The 18,245-nt window shown below is 43.0% G+C and overlaps 3 protein-coding genes across 5 annotated transcripts; 1 reads left to right on the forward strand and 2 right to left on the reverse strand.

Moving 5' to 3' along the window:
• The first annotated feature begins 208 nt into the window (after positions 1-208).
• LOC140803684 (copper transporter 4-like) lies at positions 209-628 on the forward strand. Its single transcript, XM_073159580.1, has one exon. It carries the CDS (start codon positions 209-211, stop codon positions 626-628), a length of 420 nt encoding a protein of 139 aa, XP_073015681.1.
• A 1,506-nt stretch (positions 629-2,134) lies between these two features.
• Positions 2,135-4,325, reverse strand: LOC140842496 (uncharacterized). Its single transcript, XM_073210452.1, has 5 exons — positions 3,810-4,325; positions 3,419-3,730; positions 3,061-3,325; positions 2,861-2,956; positions 2,135-2,780 (listed from the first exon to the last, which is right to left on the reverse strand). Exons 1-5 carry the CDS (start codon positions 4,101-4,103, stop codon positions 2,671-2,673), a joined length of 1,077 nt encoding a protein of 358 aa, XP_073066553.1. The 5' UTR covers positions 4,104-4,325; the 3' UTR covers positions 2,135-2,670.
• A 9,045-nt stretch (positions 4,326-13,370) lies between these two features.
• On the reverse strand, positions 13,371-17,513 carry LOC140842497 (uncharacterized). 3 transcript variants are annotated; one of them, XM_073210455.1, is made up of 6 exons: positions 16,937-17,513; positions 16,803-16,869; positions 15,330-16,723; positions 14,689-15,242; positions 13,888-14,606; positions 13,371-13,733 (listed from the first exon to the last, which is right to left on the reverse strand). In XM_073210455.1, the coding sequence occupies exons 1-5, from the start codon at positions 17,046-17,048 to the stop codon at positions 13,911-13,913; spliced, it is 2,823 nt and encodes a 940-aa protein (XP_073066556.1). In that variant the 5' UTR covers positions 17,049-17,513; the 3' UTR covers positions 13,371-13,733; positions 13,888-13,910. The 3 variants fall into 3 exon arrangements, with proteins under 3 accessions (XP_073066556.1, XP_073066555.1, XP_073066554.1); XM_073210454.1 differs by lacking the exon at positions 13,371-13,733 and having other exon boundaries at positions 13,793-14,606; positions 16,937-17,091; positions 17,161-17,513; XM_073210453.1 differs by lacking the exon at positions 13,371-13,733 and having other exon boundaries at positions 13,793-14,606.
• Between the last annotated feature and the right edge of the window lie 732 nt (positions 17,514-18,245).

Below are 18,245 nucleotides of genomic sequence, written 5' to 3' on the forward strand. Positions count from 1 at the left end.
TGTATTCAATAAGATTAATACTGGGGAAAAGATTGCTTGCAAAATATTAATATTCCCTCAGGCAGGCAGGCAGGCACCTTTGCTTTTTTCTCTCAAATTGGAATCAATCTTTGTGACAAAAGTTTCATTTCTTGACTTTATAAACCTCAAATTCTAAAATCCTACAACAATATCAAGAAAAGATTTTTTCACAACAAAATTTTCAAGAATGAACTTGATCAATCCCCTACAGGCACACCACAACATAGCCTCCGCCCCTCCACCGCCCGGGGCCGCAGCTCACATCCACCACAAGGCATATTTCTATTGGGGAAAAGAATCCGAATTCCTGTTCCAGGGTTGGCCCGATAACAATTCGGGTATGTACGCACTAGCACTTGTATTCGTCTTAGCCTTGGCCATTCTAATCGAGTTTCTCTCAAATCTCAATTTGGTCAGACCCGGTTCGAACCGGGTGGCTACGGTTTTCTTCCAGTCCGGCATCCACGCTATTCGGGCCGGTTTCGGGTATCTCGTTATTTTGGCTGTGGTGTCTTATAATGGTGGCGTTTTTATAGCTGCAGTTTTGGGCCATGCAGTCGGGCATGCAATTTTCAGGGGTCGATTCGCTAAAAAAGAAGTGGCCTAGGTCCGATTGATTCGGGTTTGAAGCTAAAACTTTGGGCTTGAAGTCAGTTGAAACTTATATATTTTGCTTTTTCAGCATTAAAAGCTCCCAGTCCAGAGAACATGCATGCCACGTTCAGTTTGTTGACAATGTGGATAAAATGATGTGGCTTATATGTTTAATTTAAAAGGAGTTAGTGGACCGCACGATATCTATGTTTACGGATCATGGTTTGTCTAAATCAAATATTTTGCATAAATAATGGAACATGGACATCGCCAAGGGCAAAATAGTAAAACAACCTACTCTACATTCGAGGTATTTTAAGATTTACTATTATTATTATTATTATTATTATTATTATTATTATTATTATAAACTTTTTATGAACTGCAATTAAAGAAATTGAACTTTTTTCCCTTAAATCCAACTCCTTCATCGAGTTTAGCCGCTTATATTTTACCAATCGTTTATGTATCTTATGAGACAAATCAACTCTTCTTATATTAAAATTTAAAAAAAATTTATAAGTAATTCAAATAAAATATTTGTCTCAGATTGACTAGAAGTTTCGTACATAACACACGATCACCGTGCAAGGGAAAAATAGACCTGCGTGAAGTTTTAAATGTTAAATCAAACAAAATCTTTGATTGTCGAAGTAGCTATTAAACCGATGTATAGATGGAAACCACCGAACCATACTCATGATGAATGCATGGACACTTTTCATGTTTTTTACCAACAAAATAGACATGACCGAATCATGTAAAATGACAAAGACGAGATGTTACGTTCAGCCGTTCAGGTCAAGCAAAGCAACATGCCGTAAATAACTCTTCACCTCCAACCAATCAATCCCTTAAATAAATCCACACCCACTCTAATAAACAGAAACCCTCAAAATATATGTTAATAAATCGACTAAAAATATCAATTCTAGGAAGTTACAATCTCATAAAAATCAAGGAAGGCACCGCACCATACTCGAGTCATGTAAAGATTATAAATATCTTGGAGCGCAAAAGGCGTGAGGTGGGGCATTTTTCTTTGAAATTTAACAGAGAATAAATAATAACCAAACCCATTATTTCTTCCACCTACAGAGCTCATCAAACCCAATACCCTCGAATTCTTCCCCTTACGGTACACACCCACTCTTCTACTCTACCTCGGTTCATGAAAGGAAAATATTTAGATTTTATTATAAATTTAAACAACTTAAAGATACATACTTCATTATATCGAAAATTTTGGATTATGTAAAAGAACTTGAGTGAAAGATTTAAAATGACTAAAATTCAAGAAACTCGTGAATTTTCCTAATAGATTTATCCTATCAACGGAAGGCGACACAACGAAGCATGCCCCAAAAGGAAACTAAAGGAGACACAGTGGTCAAAAGACAGCACCAAAGCAAGTGGCAGATTATGCACTTGCTTTTACTCTTCCCCATGTAATCCCACCATTATATATCAAATTAGTAATTAAAATAACAATAAATGTGTACTTAAATAAAGTATTAAATTGGCAACCAACACTGAACCTTTCTCTTTATTGATAATAAGATAAGATATTCAATACAAACCAACTGTAGTTCACACAACTAAATATGAATAAATTAAAAAAAAGGAACAGGTTGGAGCATCAACCAAAAAGAGACCCCAACTCGTTGGTTAAAACCCACCAACTTGGCGGGATTGCTACTATGATACTACCCCGTCTAAACAAGCTTAAAATATAATATAAGACCCTATTTGTTCCTATATAATAGATTATTATATAATAAAATAATATATATCATTAAAATTTTCCAAATGGGACCAAAAGACCAACTGTGATCCACCACTTTCTGGAACATCCAAGCCTTTCAAAGTGAAGATTTCATGAAAGATTTATTCTTTCTGAATGCAACATTAGTTATTATTATAACCTACTTAATTCCCGATTAATTCTATGATAACTACCCCTAATCACTTGACACCAAAAAACTTGGTCCTAAACGGAACAAAAGAAATCCTCGACACTTTCCCACCATTAAGCAAAAGATCATCTTGAGTTTGTTAATAACTCCACTCCTGGGGAAGCCATACTTCTCGATTCATCACTGGCTGTGGGTAAAAATCTCTCTGTTGATCCATTCTGATGCGAGACATAGGTTTCAAAGTGGCACCTGCGAGAAATAAGAACTCGTTCATACATTTATAATCTACTCAGGTTAAATGAAATGGCTAATTACTAATAAAATTTTACCATATTCAGGTTTGATATTTGAAATGCCTCTGAAATGGGCTTGGGGCCGGATGTCAATAGTTTCAAGATTCAAATTCAGGGCATGGACCACTCTCTCTGCTTTAAATCCACAAAAAAGTCAAGACTATTATCAGCACAAATGGACGGAGAATGATATCCAACAATCACAAACATCGATAATTGTTCAAGCAGGAAGTTACCTGGTTTCTTGCGAGTTTCAGGAGGGGTGGTCTCATATCTTCGGGGCAAAAAAACTCCAGTTCCGGTTCTTTCCTTCGTGGCTCCGTTTTCCCCGGAATAAACAGCCCTCATCCCTGAACGTGGTACCAGCGGCGGTTGCTGGTGAGACTGCTGTAAAGTAGGCCAAGCAGCGGCGGATAGCCCGTTTCTTCTTTCCCCTACATTCCTTCCATACTGAAACTGGTTCCCTAGTTTCTCCTGGACAGAAATCCCACTCGTTATCTTCTGAAACGGAACAACGACATCTCAATTATGAAAATTTTGAGATCTAAATATGGGAAACAAATAAAATGTGGAGACAAACAGAGTTTTACTAACATTGGCTGCCTGCATATGCTTGTGGGAGATTTGGTCCTGTATTTCATGATTCGCGTAAATACAAGGCATGGTGCTAGGGTTCTTTTGGGGAACAGCAAAAGGGATGGCTTTGGTTGAATAAAACGATTTCTTCTCTTGACTCGCCCGCATCCTCGCAACCTCCCCGGCAGCAGCGTACATCAAATCCCACCCGGCGGGGTATTTAACTTCCGTCGGCGAAAGAACCTGAGAAACGCATTTGGGGTTTCCTCGACTGGAACCTGATTTACACCCGCATAGAGTTGACTGCGGTGAGCCATATAAGTTCAACCCCTGAAAAGAAATGAAACCGAATGACTCAAAATTTCTTCAAAGATGAGACGGAGGTAAAAGATAGAGCAATAATATTTACCTGTTGATGGCACTCAGACGATATATTGGAGTCTTTAAGAGTAGAAAAAGCTATCTTCCGAGTAAGGAAGGCAATGAAGTCATCTTCGTCGCTCTCGGTTTCCGTGGAACCCATGAATGACTCAACAGGCGAACTCAGATCTGAGCTAAATCCCGAAGAACACCAAAACCCACGTGAAAAATCATCACCCGGTTTCGTTCTGAAGCGATCAGCTCTAAAATCAGTCAGCAGTTCATCGTCAGTCAGGAACCCCGAAGGCAGCCAGAACTCCCCGTCAACCAACTCTTTCGCCATAGCAACTGAGAAAAGATACACAGCAAAAGAATCTCTTTCTTCTTCAAGAAAGGGAATACCAGACACAGAAACTATGTGTGGCGGGAACCGAAATGGGGAGGAAATTATGGGGATCTTGCTGCAGTTCGCTGAATCACTTCGTAGCGCCACTAAAATGGTGGCGAAAATCTCAGGGTCCCAGCGAAGAGCGGGAGAGTGGCGGATGTGGGGGAATGAGAAGTTGAAGAGTGGGTTTTATAGTGTACAATAGACAACACACTGGAAACACTGGGTTTCCGCAGAAACCCTAGGGATTTCGTATAACAAGCGCGTCGTTTGGAGGTGAGCAACACGTCCGTGGAACAGTGTGCAACTCTTCAGGGAAAAAAAAGCTGTAAAGAGCTGTAGCCAGGTAAGAAGGCGAGTGGGGTCCGAAATCTGACAATGGTCACTCGCTTCTCTGTGAGGCAGTCTACGGCTCAGTCTTAATTTACTTCACCTATTTTATTTGACCTTATATTTTATTATTAGAGTTAAATTAAAAAAATATATTATAAACAAATTTAGACGCATCACACTTTGCGTAAATCAATTTAATTGTAAGTTTATTTTTATTGATCTAATACTTATATGTGTCTATATATATTAGGTTTCTTGTCAAACGAGTTTACAAATATTTATCTGTGAAACGGGTTAACTTTACCGATATTCATAATAAAAAAGTAATACTATTGACACAAAAAATAATTTTTTTTAATGGATAACTCAAATAAGCTATCCGCCTACAAAATACGACCAGTGAGACAATCTCACACAAGTTTTTGTCATATATTTATATTACATTTTAAAAAATATATAACTTTTAATAGAAGTCAAATATCGAAAACGTGCGAAGAAACTTGATGAAGATAGCATATATATATATATATATATATATATATATATATATCTGTTTGGGCTAAAAATAATTAATTATACAAGCCCAATTCAATTAGTGAAGCCCAATTTAATTATACAAGCCCAATTCAATTAGTGAAGCCCAATTTAATTATGCAAGCCCATCAAACTTGGCGGACAAATTTCCATCGGTTCAAACTGATCACGAGGCGCTGAAGAGGCAGAAAATCGTGGGAGGAGGTTGAGATCGTGGCGTAAAATGCGGGGAACATGGTTCATGGGGGAGTGGAGAGAAACAGCCAGTGGCAAAGAAGAAAAGAGATCGGCAAACACAGATAAAAAAAAACAACTCAACTACGCACAAAATTCTGCAAAATACTCTCTGCAAAATTGCAATCTTCAAGCTTTAGTCGTTAATCATTCCAGCATATTTCTAGCAATTTACATCTTCTCGTTTCATGTTTCAGCAATTCTATTTGTTATATTTTTACGTCTTGTAAATTCCTACGGTTTATTGAAAATATAAACAATGTCAGGGATTTATTTTCTTCAAATTCCAATAATTTTCTTAGTTTTGGCGTTGCATTTGTTTTAGGAGATTAGAACCGACGGTCAAATTTAGTATCCATAATCGTCAAGTTTTTAGAAGTTAGATTTTTATCATTTTCACACATATCGGTGCACTTCGCACCTGGCACGCCCGCAAATACCAAATATTGTGCAAACATATTTTTGGCACGCCCGGTGAGACCCGCACTATGGCGCCAAGGAGAAAAGAAAACGTCAACCAGGAGAGTGGGGAGTCTCTGGCTAATCAAGAGGGAACTCAGGTTCCACAGCCAGAGCAACCTACTGTTGAACCACATACTGAAGAAGTAGATCTGCAGATTCCTACTACATACGATCAAGTTTCAAACAAGGTGATGGAAGAGTTAACTGCTATAAAGATTGAGGAAATCTCACTGGCCCTGTCCAAGGCAATGGCCGACTGTTTGAAGACTTTACTGAGTAGACCGAATCAATCTACCAGAGGGGAGCAAAATACCACTGTCAAAGAGACTGGCCAAGGAAGCAACCAAGTCCAGGAATTCGACCAGGGAGTTGGAAACTCAAGGGCTGGCGATCCTCGCCGCCCGGAGTTCACTCTCCCAAATCATCCAGAGAGAAGGTACACACCACCTCACAAGAGAGAAGAAACTTTAGGTGGAAGATCACAGCCATATTCACGTGCTCACGGAGTGGGGAGCTCGAAACAACCAGTTACTCAAGTGTACAGTGTGACCAATCCTCTGTACCAACCGGGAGCTTATGATGACATGTCCCACATGGATCATCAAGGAGTGGATGGTAGCGTACCAGGAGATAATTTTGGTTTAAATGCAGGGTTCCAAGCTCGGGGGGCAAATTACTACCATCACCAACTCCCCGCTCGGAACATGCACGGGATTGATCCAGAAATGGTGAGAGAAGCTGTTCAAGAGTTATATGGGCCGGCCTTGAAACAGATTGGCCGCCCAGAGTTCCACAAACCCTATCCAGACTACATTGACGTGAATAACCCGTACCCAAGGAGTTATAGAGTTCATGATTTCAGTTTATTCTCCGGGGAGGATGGCCAGTCCAGCATGGAACACATAGCCAGATTCACTATCCAGTGCGGGGAATTAGCCAACTTGGAGAACTTCAACAATCTAAAGTTGCGGCTATTCTCGAATTCCCTCACTGCGACTGCATTCGCCTGGTATGCTTCACTCCCCAGAAATTCAGTAATGAGTTGGCAAGAGATGGAAAGGCAATTTCACATCCAATTCTATAGAACAGAGCCTGAAGTGTGCATTGCGGACTTATCCAGAGTCACTCAAAAGAAAGGAGAGTCTGTGGAATATTTCATAGACAGGTTCAAGAAGATGAAGAATAGGTGCAAGGTGTTCCTACCGGAGACCGAGTTCGTGAAAATGGCACAAAAGGGGCTAGATTTTGAATTGAGGAAGAAATTCCAGGGAATGGAGTTCAGGGATTTCTTCGAGCTAGCTGCCAAAGTGGCTGAATACGAAGAACTATTGCGTGAAGAGTCGTACAAGAAGAAAACTACTATGGGGTCTTATTATCAGGAGTTGGAAGAGGTGGCATTGGCAGAGATGCAATCGGCCGGGTCTTGCACAGTTCCCCTGCTAAAAAAGAAGCCAACAGAGAAGAACAGCTCCCAACTCCCCAAAGACATGCAGTACACATTCGATGTATCAAAGACCGAAGAAGTTTTCGACTTCTTGGTGAAAGAAAAGTTCATCACGTTCCCGCCTGATCACAAGATGCCACCTACAGAAGAGCTGAAGGGACGAGAGTATTGTAAATACCACAACTCCTATAATCATGCCACCAAATCTTGTTGGGCGTTCAAGAACATTTTGCAAGATAGGATTAACAAGGGAGTTGTGAAATTCCCCAACAAACAAGAGTCTATGGCAGTGGATGATGATCCTTTCCCCCCGGTAGCTTTGGTTAATGTGAATGTGACAGATTTGAGGAATCTTCTCAATGAGAAAAGAAGCCGATCCTTTGCAGTGAAAGACCGAGTAATCAAGAAATACTGGGTTCCGAAGGGTCAATTGTTTGAAGATCGTGGAAGACATAGTGCCAATCAAATGCGCACAATTCAACCACGTTTCCCCAGAAATGTTGGTGAATCCACGGCCTTTAGGCCGAGGAATCAACATTTCCTTGAAAGACCAGTGGTGGAGAAACAATGGTTTAGAGGGGAGTCATCTTGCAATCATCGTCAAAGGTATTCGGACAGGGGAAATGCATATGCATTTGAGTCACAAATGGTGGAAACTAGAAAATTATCAGCTGATCAAGGCAGAGAACGGCGTTCATACGAAATCACAAAAGGAAAAATGATTGAGAACAGTGGAGTAAAGCCGAGATACGTCCTTCCAGCCAGAGGGGAGTTCAGTGAGTCTTGGAGAGTGGCCCAACACAAAAAGTTCCCTAGGCCACCGACTAGGACACAAAAGAGACGACTGTTGAGAGAAAGAGCTATTGCAAGAAGAGAGGAGTCCGCTAAGCTGAGGAATGAATCCAAAATTGATGTTCCAGTCTCCAATGAGCCAGTGGGGAGTAAATCTAAGTTTGGAAGATCGGCTACTGAGGACAAGTTTGTTGAAGACGATGATGATTTATTAAGCGAAGAGGATGATCAAGCAAGGAAATCAATTAATTTTCGCGTTGGGGAATTTCACATCACTGTGGATTGTGCCACTGGAGTGGTGATACTACCCGAGAGATTTAAAATGGTAGAAGAAGGGAACGGGGAGTTGATACCCCATGAATCGTCGCAAAAAGAAGATCAGGCAAGTAAACTCCCTGAAGGGAGTTCAAAAGTGATTATCAAGGAGGGTCACCGAAACAAGCCTCAGCAGGTGATACTTGAAAAGCCTACACCGGCCATGACCAAGCACATAAGGCCGTTGTACATCAAAGCCCACTTGAATGGAAAGCCAGTGTCTAGAGTGTTGATTGACAATGGCTCAGCGGTAAACGTTCTCCCAGTAAGAATGTTGAAAAGTCTGGGCAAAAATGAGGAAGACTTGATTCCTTCAGAAGTTTCGGTTGCTGCATTTACAGGGGAAACTACCAAGACCATTGGGGTACTCCCCGCTGATGTTACTGTGGGGAGTATGTCATCTTTATGTGCATTCTTCGTGGTAAACTCCTCCGCCAACTTCCAAGCGTTGTTAGGCAGAGATTGGATCCATGCAAACCAGTGCATACCATCCTCAATGCACCAACTGTTGTTATTTTGGAAGGGGGATGACGTGGAGGTCGTAGAAGCGGATGGACAACCGTTCCAAACAAGTGCAAGTGCAGTAGAAGCCAGATATTACAATGGGGATTTTGGGCCCATCAAAATCCGTAGCAATAGCAAGAAAGAAAATCCACTGTACATGCAAACACCAACTCCAAGCTCGGTGTTGGAAAGAATCCTCAAACCTACTGTTATCGTGCCGTCGAGGCCGATAATTCAGCCACTGATTGAGGAGATTGATGATTGATTCGAACCAAGAAGAAAAGGAGGTAGCTGCAACCTCTATATGGAAGGCACATGTGCAGCAAGTACTGGAAAAACTAAAGGAAGAGGAAGCATGGGACACTTATGGAACTGAAGTTGTCCAAGAAGAAGAATACGAAGATGATGAGCTCCAAGTCGATGAGTTGTTGATGGCGCCATCTCAACTGGAAGATGGCCAACATGAAGTTCAAGACCCATTGGAAGAGATTAACTTGGGGGAGCTTGAGAATCCAAAAGTAGTATATGTGAGTAAGCTACTGGAAGAGCAGTTGAAGCAAGACTTGATCAGCATGTTGAAGGAATACAAAGATTGTTTTGCATGGAGTTATGATGACATGCCAGGGTTGGACCGAAAATTGGTCGAACACCGACTTCCACTCAAAGAAGGTTTCAAACCATTTCAACAGTCATCTCGTCGCATGTCAAAAGAAGTTGAATTGAAAGTGAAAGAGGAAGTTGAGAAATTGTTGAAGGCCAAGTTTATAAAGCCAATCCGATATACCGAGTGGCTTTCAAACATTGTGCCAGTAATGAAGAAGAATGGCAAGGTCAGAATATGCATCGACTTCCGAGACTTGAACTGTGCAACTCCCAAAGATGTATATGTGATGCCGATACCTGATATGTTAATTGATTCAGTGGCTAAACATGAGTTGTTGTCTTTCATGGACGGATTCTCGGGCTACAACCAAATCAAAATAGCCGAGACTGACACTCACAAAACAGCATTCAGATGCCCGGGAGCTGTTGGTACGTTTGAATGGCTTGTTATGCCATTCGGGCTAAAGAACGCGGGAGCCACGTATCAAAGAGCCATGAACTCCATCTTTCATGACATGATAGGACATCATATTGAAGTATATATAGATGATATCGTTGTAAAGTCCAAACAAGCTACTGATCACATTGAGCACTTGAGGAAAAGTTTCCAAAGAATGAGGCAACATGAATTAAAGTTAAATCCATTGAAATGTGCATTTGGCGTGAAGGCAGGAAACTTTCTGGGATTTCTTGTGCACCAGAGGGGAGTTGAAGTGGATAAGAACAAAGCCAAAGCTATTATGGAAGCAAATCCACCTAGGAACAAGAAAGAGTTGCAACGCTTCCTTGGGCAAGTGAATTACTTGAGGCGTTTTATTTCTAACCTTGCAGGGAAGACAAAGGAGTTTTCACAGCTGTTGAAGCTCAAAGACAGCGGGGAGTTCAAATGGGAAGAGTCGCATCAGAGGGCTTTTGATGTGATCAAGAGATATTTATCTAATCCACCTGTGCTTATGCCCCCCAGGTATGGAATGCCCCTTAAATTATACATCTCTGCTGCTCATGAATCAATTGGGTGTCTACTAGTTCAAAATAATCATGAAGGAAATGAACAAGCCATCTATTATTTGAGTAGATTCCTTACTCCAGTAGAGGTAAAATACTCTGTGATTGAAAAGCTATGCTTAACGCTGTATTATGCATGTACTAAGTTAAGACATTATTTGATTCAATCAAGAGTGTTTGTGGTGGCTAAAACCGATTTGATTAAATACATGCTTAATAGACCCATCCTCTCTGGGAGAATTGGCAAATGGTCTTTAGCGTTGGCCGAGTTTACATTGACATATTATCCCCAAAAATCAGTAAAAGGCCAAGCTATCGCCGATTTTTTAGCTGATCACCCTTCACTTGATGAGTTTATTGGAGAACAGGTTGGGTTTCCAGTTTGTGGAGTTGGAGTCCAACCCTGGGAGTTGAAGTTCGATGGATCAAGCACAGAAACAGCAGCTGGAGCTGGTATTGTGATCACCTCCCCAAGAGGTGTGAAAACCGCTCTATCCTTCAATTTGGATTTCCCATGCACCAACAATCAAGCAGAATACGAAGCACTGGTCATTGGATTGGAAATTCTGAAAGATCTAGGGGCAAGAGAATTATTGATATCAGGGGATTCTCAGCTGGTACTCAAACAGCTGTCAGGGGAGTTCAAATGCACAAGTTTGTCCTTGGCACCTTACTATACCGCCGCATCCCAACTTCTAGATGATTTCGAGGAAGTGTCATTAGTCCACGTCCCAAGACAAGAAAATTGGGAGGCAGACGAGTTGGCACAGGTTGCTTCGGGATTGAAGATGTCTCCAGAACTCACTCACAGACTAGTGTTGATTCAGAAGAAAAACCACCCTTCAATTCAGCAAAGAGGGATTCAGGTAGACACGCTCAACTTGGATGTAAATTTAGCTGGGGATTGGAGGGATGACATGAAAATGGTATTAGAATCAACCGGGAAAGATATTCCACATGGTTTAAAGATGAGAGCTCTTAATTACGTTTTAGTGGAGGGTGATTTGTACAGGAAAGGGTTAGATGGTCTGCTTCTCAGATGCATAGGCTTCCCAGAGGCTTTGGAGATCATGAAGCAAGTTCATGAGGGAGTGTGTGGAGCGCATCAATCTGGAATAAAGATGAGATGGTTGATAAGGAGGTATGGCTACTATTGGCCATCCATCCTGAAAGATTGCATCAAGTATGCTAGGGGATGCCAGCCATGTCAGAAACATGGGAACATCCAAAGAATTCCAGCGGATGAACTTCACAGCGTTGTCAAACCATGGCCATTCAAAGGCTGGGCCATGGACTTAATAGGGAAAATCTACCCTTCATCATCTAAAGGCCACTCGTTCATCCTTGTGGCTACAGATTTTTTCACCAAATGGGTAGAAGCAGTGCCCTTGAAGAAAGCGGAGCAAGGGGATGTTATTAACTTTGTGAAAGAGAATATTATTCATAGATTTGGAATTCCAGAGTCATTGACCACAGATCAGGGAACTATGTTCACAGGCTCAGATATGAGGGAGTTTGCAGAAGACTATGGAATTAAATTGATAAACTCATCCCCTCATTACCCACAGTCTAACGGGCAAGCCGAAGCGTCAAATAAAGTGTTGATAAAGATTCTACAAAAGATGATGGAAGAGAATCCTAGGGATTGGCCAAGGCTATTATCAGAAACTTTGTGGGCATACAGGACATCCAAGAGGACTGCCACTGGAGTGAGCCCTTTTTCCCTTACCTTTGGCCATGATGCAGTGCTCCCATTGGAGATTATGGTGCCATCAATGCGAGTGGCAAAGCAAAATGAACTTTCCCTCGAGCATTATAATGAAGCAATGATCATGGAGCTAGAAGAACTAGATGAGTTGAGAATCCAAGCGTACAATGCTTTGCTGTTACAGAAACAGAAAGTGGCAAGAATCTACAACAAAAGAGTTAACAAGAAAAGTTTCCATGAAGGAGAGATAGTGTGGAAGACCATACTACCACTAGGAACAAAGGATAGAGAGCTGGGTAAATGGTCTCCCAACTGGGAGGGACCATTCAAGGTACATAAGGTGTTAGACGGAAATGCATATTGGCTATCAAGCATAGATGGCCATCCACACAAAAGATGCATAAACGGCAAGTATCTCAAGCCGTATTTTCCAAGTATGAGGGAAGAAGTAGAAAAGTGAGCGAATAAAGAAAACTAAAAGACTGATATTCAGTGGGGAGTTGGCCTTCGGGGCCACTTTCGTATATTTTTAGTTTCTTATTTCAGTACGTAATATGACGTAGGCCTTAGGGCCACTGAGGTATCCGTTGTTTATGTTTCAAACAATAAGATTGTTTAGAGAAAATGAGACTTCATTATTTTGGAGGCACTTTGTTTCACTAGGGAGTTGGCCTTGCGGCCACTTATTATTCATTCGGCCCATATTTCTAATGTTCCATTCTGTCATTATATAAATCGGTCGCTTGCATGTGCAGTGACAGACCATGAAGTAGGCTTTCAGGCCACTTGGAATATGGCAGGCAAGAAACACACCGAGCGGGGAGTTGAGCTTGCCAAGCGGAATAGCGGGGAGTAAAAGAAGAACAGAAAAGAACAAGGACGCTATGCAAGCCACAAGAGACCCAGAAGTTAATTTTAGTATAGAAATAGGCTACTCAGCCATTTTTATACTGTTTTTAGCTTCATGTTGTAAGAATTTTATTTGAAGTAGGCTGTATGGCCACTGATGTAAATATTTGTTATGATTCAGAAAACGAATGATTAATAAAAGTCGGCCAATAGGCCACTTTCATCATATTGGATTCATTGTGTATGGATAATGGATCAAGGGAGAGAATAATCTTGAGTGGGGAGTTTTAAGTCAACCTATGGTTTTGATTTGAAGCTATTGAAGTGAGTTGTGTTAAGTTGATTAAGAACGAATGTGAACTCCTTCCAATACATAACACCCCGTACAAATCCACCGTCACCAAACCAACAATCAATAGATAAGAAGCGGAGCCACCGCATGCAAGAACAGTAAGTAAACGTGTATGCGGGAAAGGGGTCCAACTGAAGTGCAAATACGTGTATGCGGGAAAGGGGTCCAACTGAAGTGCAAATGCATATACGTGTATGCGGGAAAGGGGTCCGACTGAAGTGCAAATGCATATACGTGTATGCGGGAAAGGGATCCGACTGAAGTGCAATGCATAATGTTAGGGGCGAGGGAATCGTCTTGAGTGGATGCAGCACATAGGAGCACATAAGAGCACATAAGAGCATGTAAGGGCAAGACTTACCGGTGTTTCAAAGAGCCCCAAACGACACCAAGGTTTAGGTATCGAATACACCAGAAAATTAAGGCCAACCCATGGCCAATCCATGCTACCTGCTGAAAATAAACATGCCAATGTGCACGAAAAGAATGAACCAGCAAAAGAGGAGATATAGGAATATAAAAGCCCAAAAGCAAGAGTGTGTTCGTAAAGTGTCCTCAAAACAAGTTGCCCTGAACACGACAATCGCTCACATTCATTGCATACTAAGAAACTGAACAAATGAGGAGTCATGGAAATAAAGTGCGGAGCTGCTCCCACTTGGCCAGACACTCGGACTGGGTAATCTCGGCCTCGTGAAGTCTACTGGTCCACATGTGATAATCATTCTTGAGGCCGAAAAGTTGATGGCCGATGGTATGCGAGTTTTTCCTTGTTTCTAACAGAGCTGCTTCCAAAGTTTCTGCCTCGTCCAACAAAGTGACCATCCTAGCTCTGCGCCTGTGAATCTCCTCTTCCAATCGCTTGACTTCAGCTTCTTCCACATCATAACTAGCTGTCACTGCGGCGATTTGCTCACGGACCACCTTATCATGCTTGTCCAACTCTTCCTTCTTTTCGCGCTTACTCTGGAATGACGTGCGTTGGGATATCATATCCGAACTAGTAGCAAAGGCAGCGTCTGACTTAGAGAATATAGTAGGAAGATCGTCAAGTATACCAAACTCTGAAGTGGCGAATTCCGAGGAAGTCTTGAGAATAGAGACAGATGACAGCATAGCTAGTCGTTGGGACTCCCCAAGTTGATGCAAGCCAAGGCCAAGGAAATTTCGAATGGCCATCTTTGCATGAGCGAGCGCTTCCACAGACGGTGTACACCTTTCAAGATTGGAAGGCATTGATGAGATATCGTCCGAGAAGCTCAAATCAACCTGGATCTCGGGTTCCCCTATAAGCTTGAGTCGAGCCCTCCGAGATGTCAAATCCTGTCAAATAAACAAAGTCAAGGTTGAGCATAGCAAATACACGGAGGTATTCAAAACGAAGAGAAAAGTTGAGAGAAATTACCATAGAAAGGGTGACCGCAACGGGCAATGAATTGGGAGAATTTGGACTGAATCCAGCAGTAGAGGGGAAGTCCCTCAAGATAGAAGGGTTATCAGTGGCTCTTTCCTCAGAAACATCAGGATTGGTATCAAATTTAACACCAGATATTCCAGCTTGAAGGACTCCCTGTTCAGATGTGGCTGGACTGAAGTCAGTGTCAAAAGCTTCATTAATGTCTGAAACCTCGGGGCTAGAATTCTTGGGGCTCGGTCGCTCAGAGACAAGAGGTGGATCATCTTCACCAAGGATGATGGGGTCATCAACGGTGTTGCTAGGGCCAGAAACCAGTTTAGTTGAATGGCGAGTATGATATCGCCGACCCACCGTCTGGAGCCTACGAGTGATATTTCCTGTCGGAGCAGCTTTAGGAGCGGCTTTAGTCTTCAAGGATTGAGATTTCGGAGGCACTGTGACCTGCTCCTGTTTGAGTTTCAAACTCCCTTGAGTATCCATTTTTGGGAGCTTGACAGACACAGGACTGTCTTCACTCGGAGCCACATCTCGCTTGCGAGCATCTACAAGAAATCACAGAAACAATGCTGGAATAACAGATATCGACAACAAAGCGTTATGTAAACATAAAGAAGGATACCAGACCATACCAGGGTGTCGAATTACTGATGGAATGAGGTCTAGATAGCGTGACTTCCACCAAATAGCAAATGACTCGGCCATCTTTCGGTCAAGTGGCACCATCGGGCTGAGAAACCTCCCGGATAAAGTGGATAGGAGCTGTACGGTTGCCTTGGAAAGTCTCCTAGAGGCGATCTCTGAGACAATATGAGTCAAATCCACCGGGAAAGATAGCGAGGTGTGAGGAACTGCCGGTGAGAGCCAGAATTGGTACGCATATAAAGAAGGATTGTAAAATTCGAACGACCAACTCGACTTGTCATTATATGGCGGGCGTGTGGAAGAACAATCAACTACCAATAATCTGGGATGGATATACCGAGTCAAGATTAGAGCAGCAATCTCATCGGGAGAACGACCATTAAAGTCCGGAAAAGCACCAACCCAGAAAGGCCGGGTAAGGCAAGAAACGCTCGGTCGTGCTGGAAGATTGAGTGTATCAAGCTTCAGCCGCTGCAAGTAATCCATCAGATCAGAGGCGGAAAGAGTAAGGTGGCTCCCCATCAGTGAAGTAATGCGCAACATGGTAGGAGGGCCAGCAAGAAAGTCCATCACGCCAGGAAAATAAGAGAAGGCCCATATTTGCAGAAACCATGATACTCCCCCCAGCTTGGAAATAGGATCGTGCCGAACACACTGATTCAAACTGCGGTATACGGACCCTAGAAGCATCACCGCCAAATTATACACTCTACCGGTGCTGAGGGAGCATGCAAGGGGCAGGTATTCGGATGATGGCTTGCCGGACGAAGGGCAGAAAATGTAATGGCAAATCAAGACCCATAGAAACATGACGTGTTCAACCACAGAAGGAACACCTGTATGCGAGGACCATTCCTTGACCACTGCCCGATAGGAGGGATAGCAGTAACGGGTATGAGCTAAAGTCGGGGCAGCGGGATCATCAATGAAATAGGGGGAGTCAGGCCCAACCACAGGCAACCCGAGGAACAAAGAGATGTCATACAAAGTTATAGACATTGGGCCAAAGGGGAAGATGAAAACATTGCTGGAAGGGGACCAAAACCGGAGAAGACAATCAAATAAAACGGATTGCTTGTTTATTTTCATCTTGGAAGTCACAACCAGTGGCCACAAGCCCTGATGGCGCCACTGCTGCCCAAAATGAGGGGTCAAACGATCTATCCACTCAACCCAACCCTCAGGAACCCGTGGCCAAGATTTGAACTGGGAAGGCTCACTGTGGGGCAATAAACGTCTGGAGAGCAACAAATCCCTCGAGTGTAGTGAAGGCAGGGGAAAGAACAACTGATGGACTGATGGAGGGAATTGATTCTCATGATAGGTAGGATGCCGCACAGGGCCAATAGTAGCAAGAGCCAGAGAAGCAAAGGTCGAGCTCCTACAGTGGAACAAGAGATAAGTTAGAAACATTGCAATACACAAAGGAGACAGATAACCATGAAAGATGCAATTCATACCTAGCTTCAACTTCAGATTTGTGTAAAGCTCCTGGCTCGGATGCAAATGGATTAATAGCTGGTGCACCTACAAGAAATGAGTGGATACTTCAAACATCTCTACCAAACAAATAAACCACAACCCAAGGGCATACCAGATGCATTCGAAGAGGGAATCAAGGGAGTGGCCATCACCGAAGTAATAATCGAAGCAGAAATAATAGCAGGGACAGATGGGACAACTTCCATCGAAGATGGGGTCACCATATTGAGAGCAGTCAGAGGTGGGGATGACGTTGCAGCTGGCAACCTGAAAACCAACAAGGGAGTGAGCAAAAGCAAATTCACATTCTATTTAGTAAACAAATACCACACATACCCGGTGTGTGCGGCCTCAATTTGGGTGGCAACAGGGACATAATTAGAGTCAATGGACTGTTTGGGGTCAAAAACCACTGCATAAAGCAAGAAATGTTCAGAAAAATCAATTGTCACTGATGTACAACACAGGGCCAAATAATGGCCGCTTTACCACACATACAAAACAACGGCTAATGAATGGTCTAACAATAATCCATCACTCCCCACAGAAACCTGACGTCCAAAGAGGTAACTCAGTTACACAGATAAACCCAGTGTCCATCATTTGTTTTCTCAGATGCAAAATCAATACAAAACAGTAAAGAGAATTGTAAGTCAATCGCGACGACAAGCAATATTCAAGGAATCAAGAAACGCTGAGTAATGATTCAAGAAAATGAATGAAGAAATACCCATGGCCATCGTTGAGTTCTGACCGGAGCCGAGAGGAACACTCGCTCTTGCGGAAGGAGGCTGGCCGAAACGCGAAGGTACGCCTGTAAATAACCCAGAGACAACGGCGAATGGATTGGGACCAGGATTGGAGCCGGCGAACGCCACGGGCAATGTGGCAGCGGCGGCGTGAACTTGAGACGTTGGAGAATCCACAGTGCCAGAGTCACGGAGAGGCGCTGAAAGGGAACCTAGAACCATTGGGAAGCCCTCAACAATCGCGGCAGAATCAGCAAGCGCAGCGAGCGGGGAGGCCGAGATGTTGGCTGGAGCAGAAAGGGTACCCTTCGCGTTTGGTTCGGAGGAACTCGCCGGAGAGGAATCTTGAACCATGGTTAAACCCTCAAGCAGCAACAGCGACGGCGGAGGAGCGAGCGGGGAGAGTTTCAGGGCACAAGAACGCGAATGAGAACTGCCGCAGTGGAGCAATCGGACGAAGCGGCGTCTTCCACACCAGCGATGAGAGCAATCGGACGAAGCGATGGCAGCGGGGAGTGAAGAGCGGGAGCGCAGAAGGAGAAGAGAAAGAGGGCCGAAGGTTATCGATTTGAATCTGAGAGGGGAATTGGTAATGAAAAATCTAAATTGGGCTTGGCCCAAAATCACAAGGTCACTCCACATAAAATGCTCACGGGCCGTTCCAAATAAAAG

The sequence above is a fragment of the Primulina eburnea genome, chromosome 10 (assembly GCF_022965805.1).
Source record: "Primulina eburnea isolate SZY01 chromosome 10, ASM2296580v1, whole genome shotgun sequence".
Lineage (NCBI taxonomy): Eukaryota > Viridiplantae > Streptophyta > Magnoliopsida > Lamiales > Gesneriaceae > Primulina > Primulina eburnea.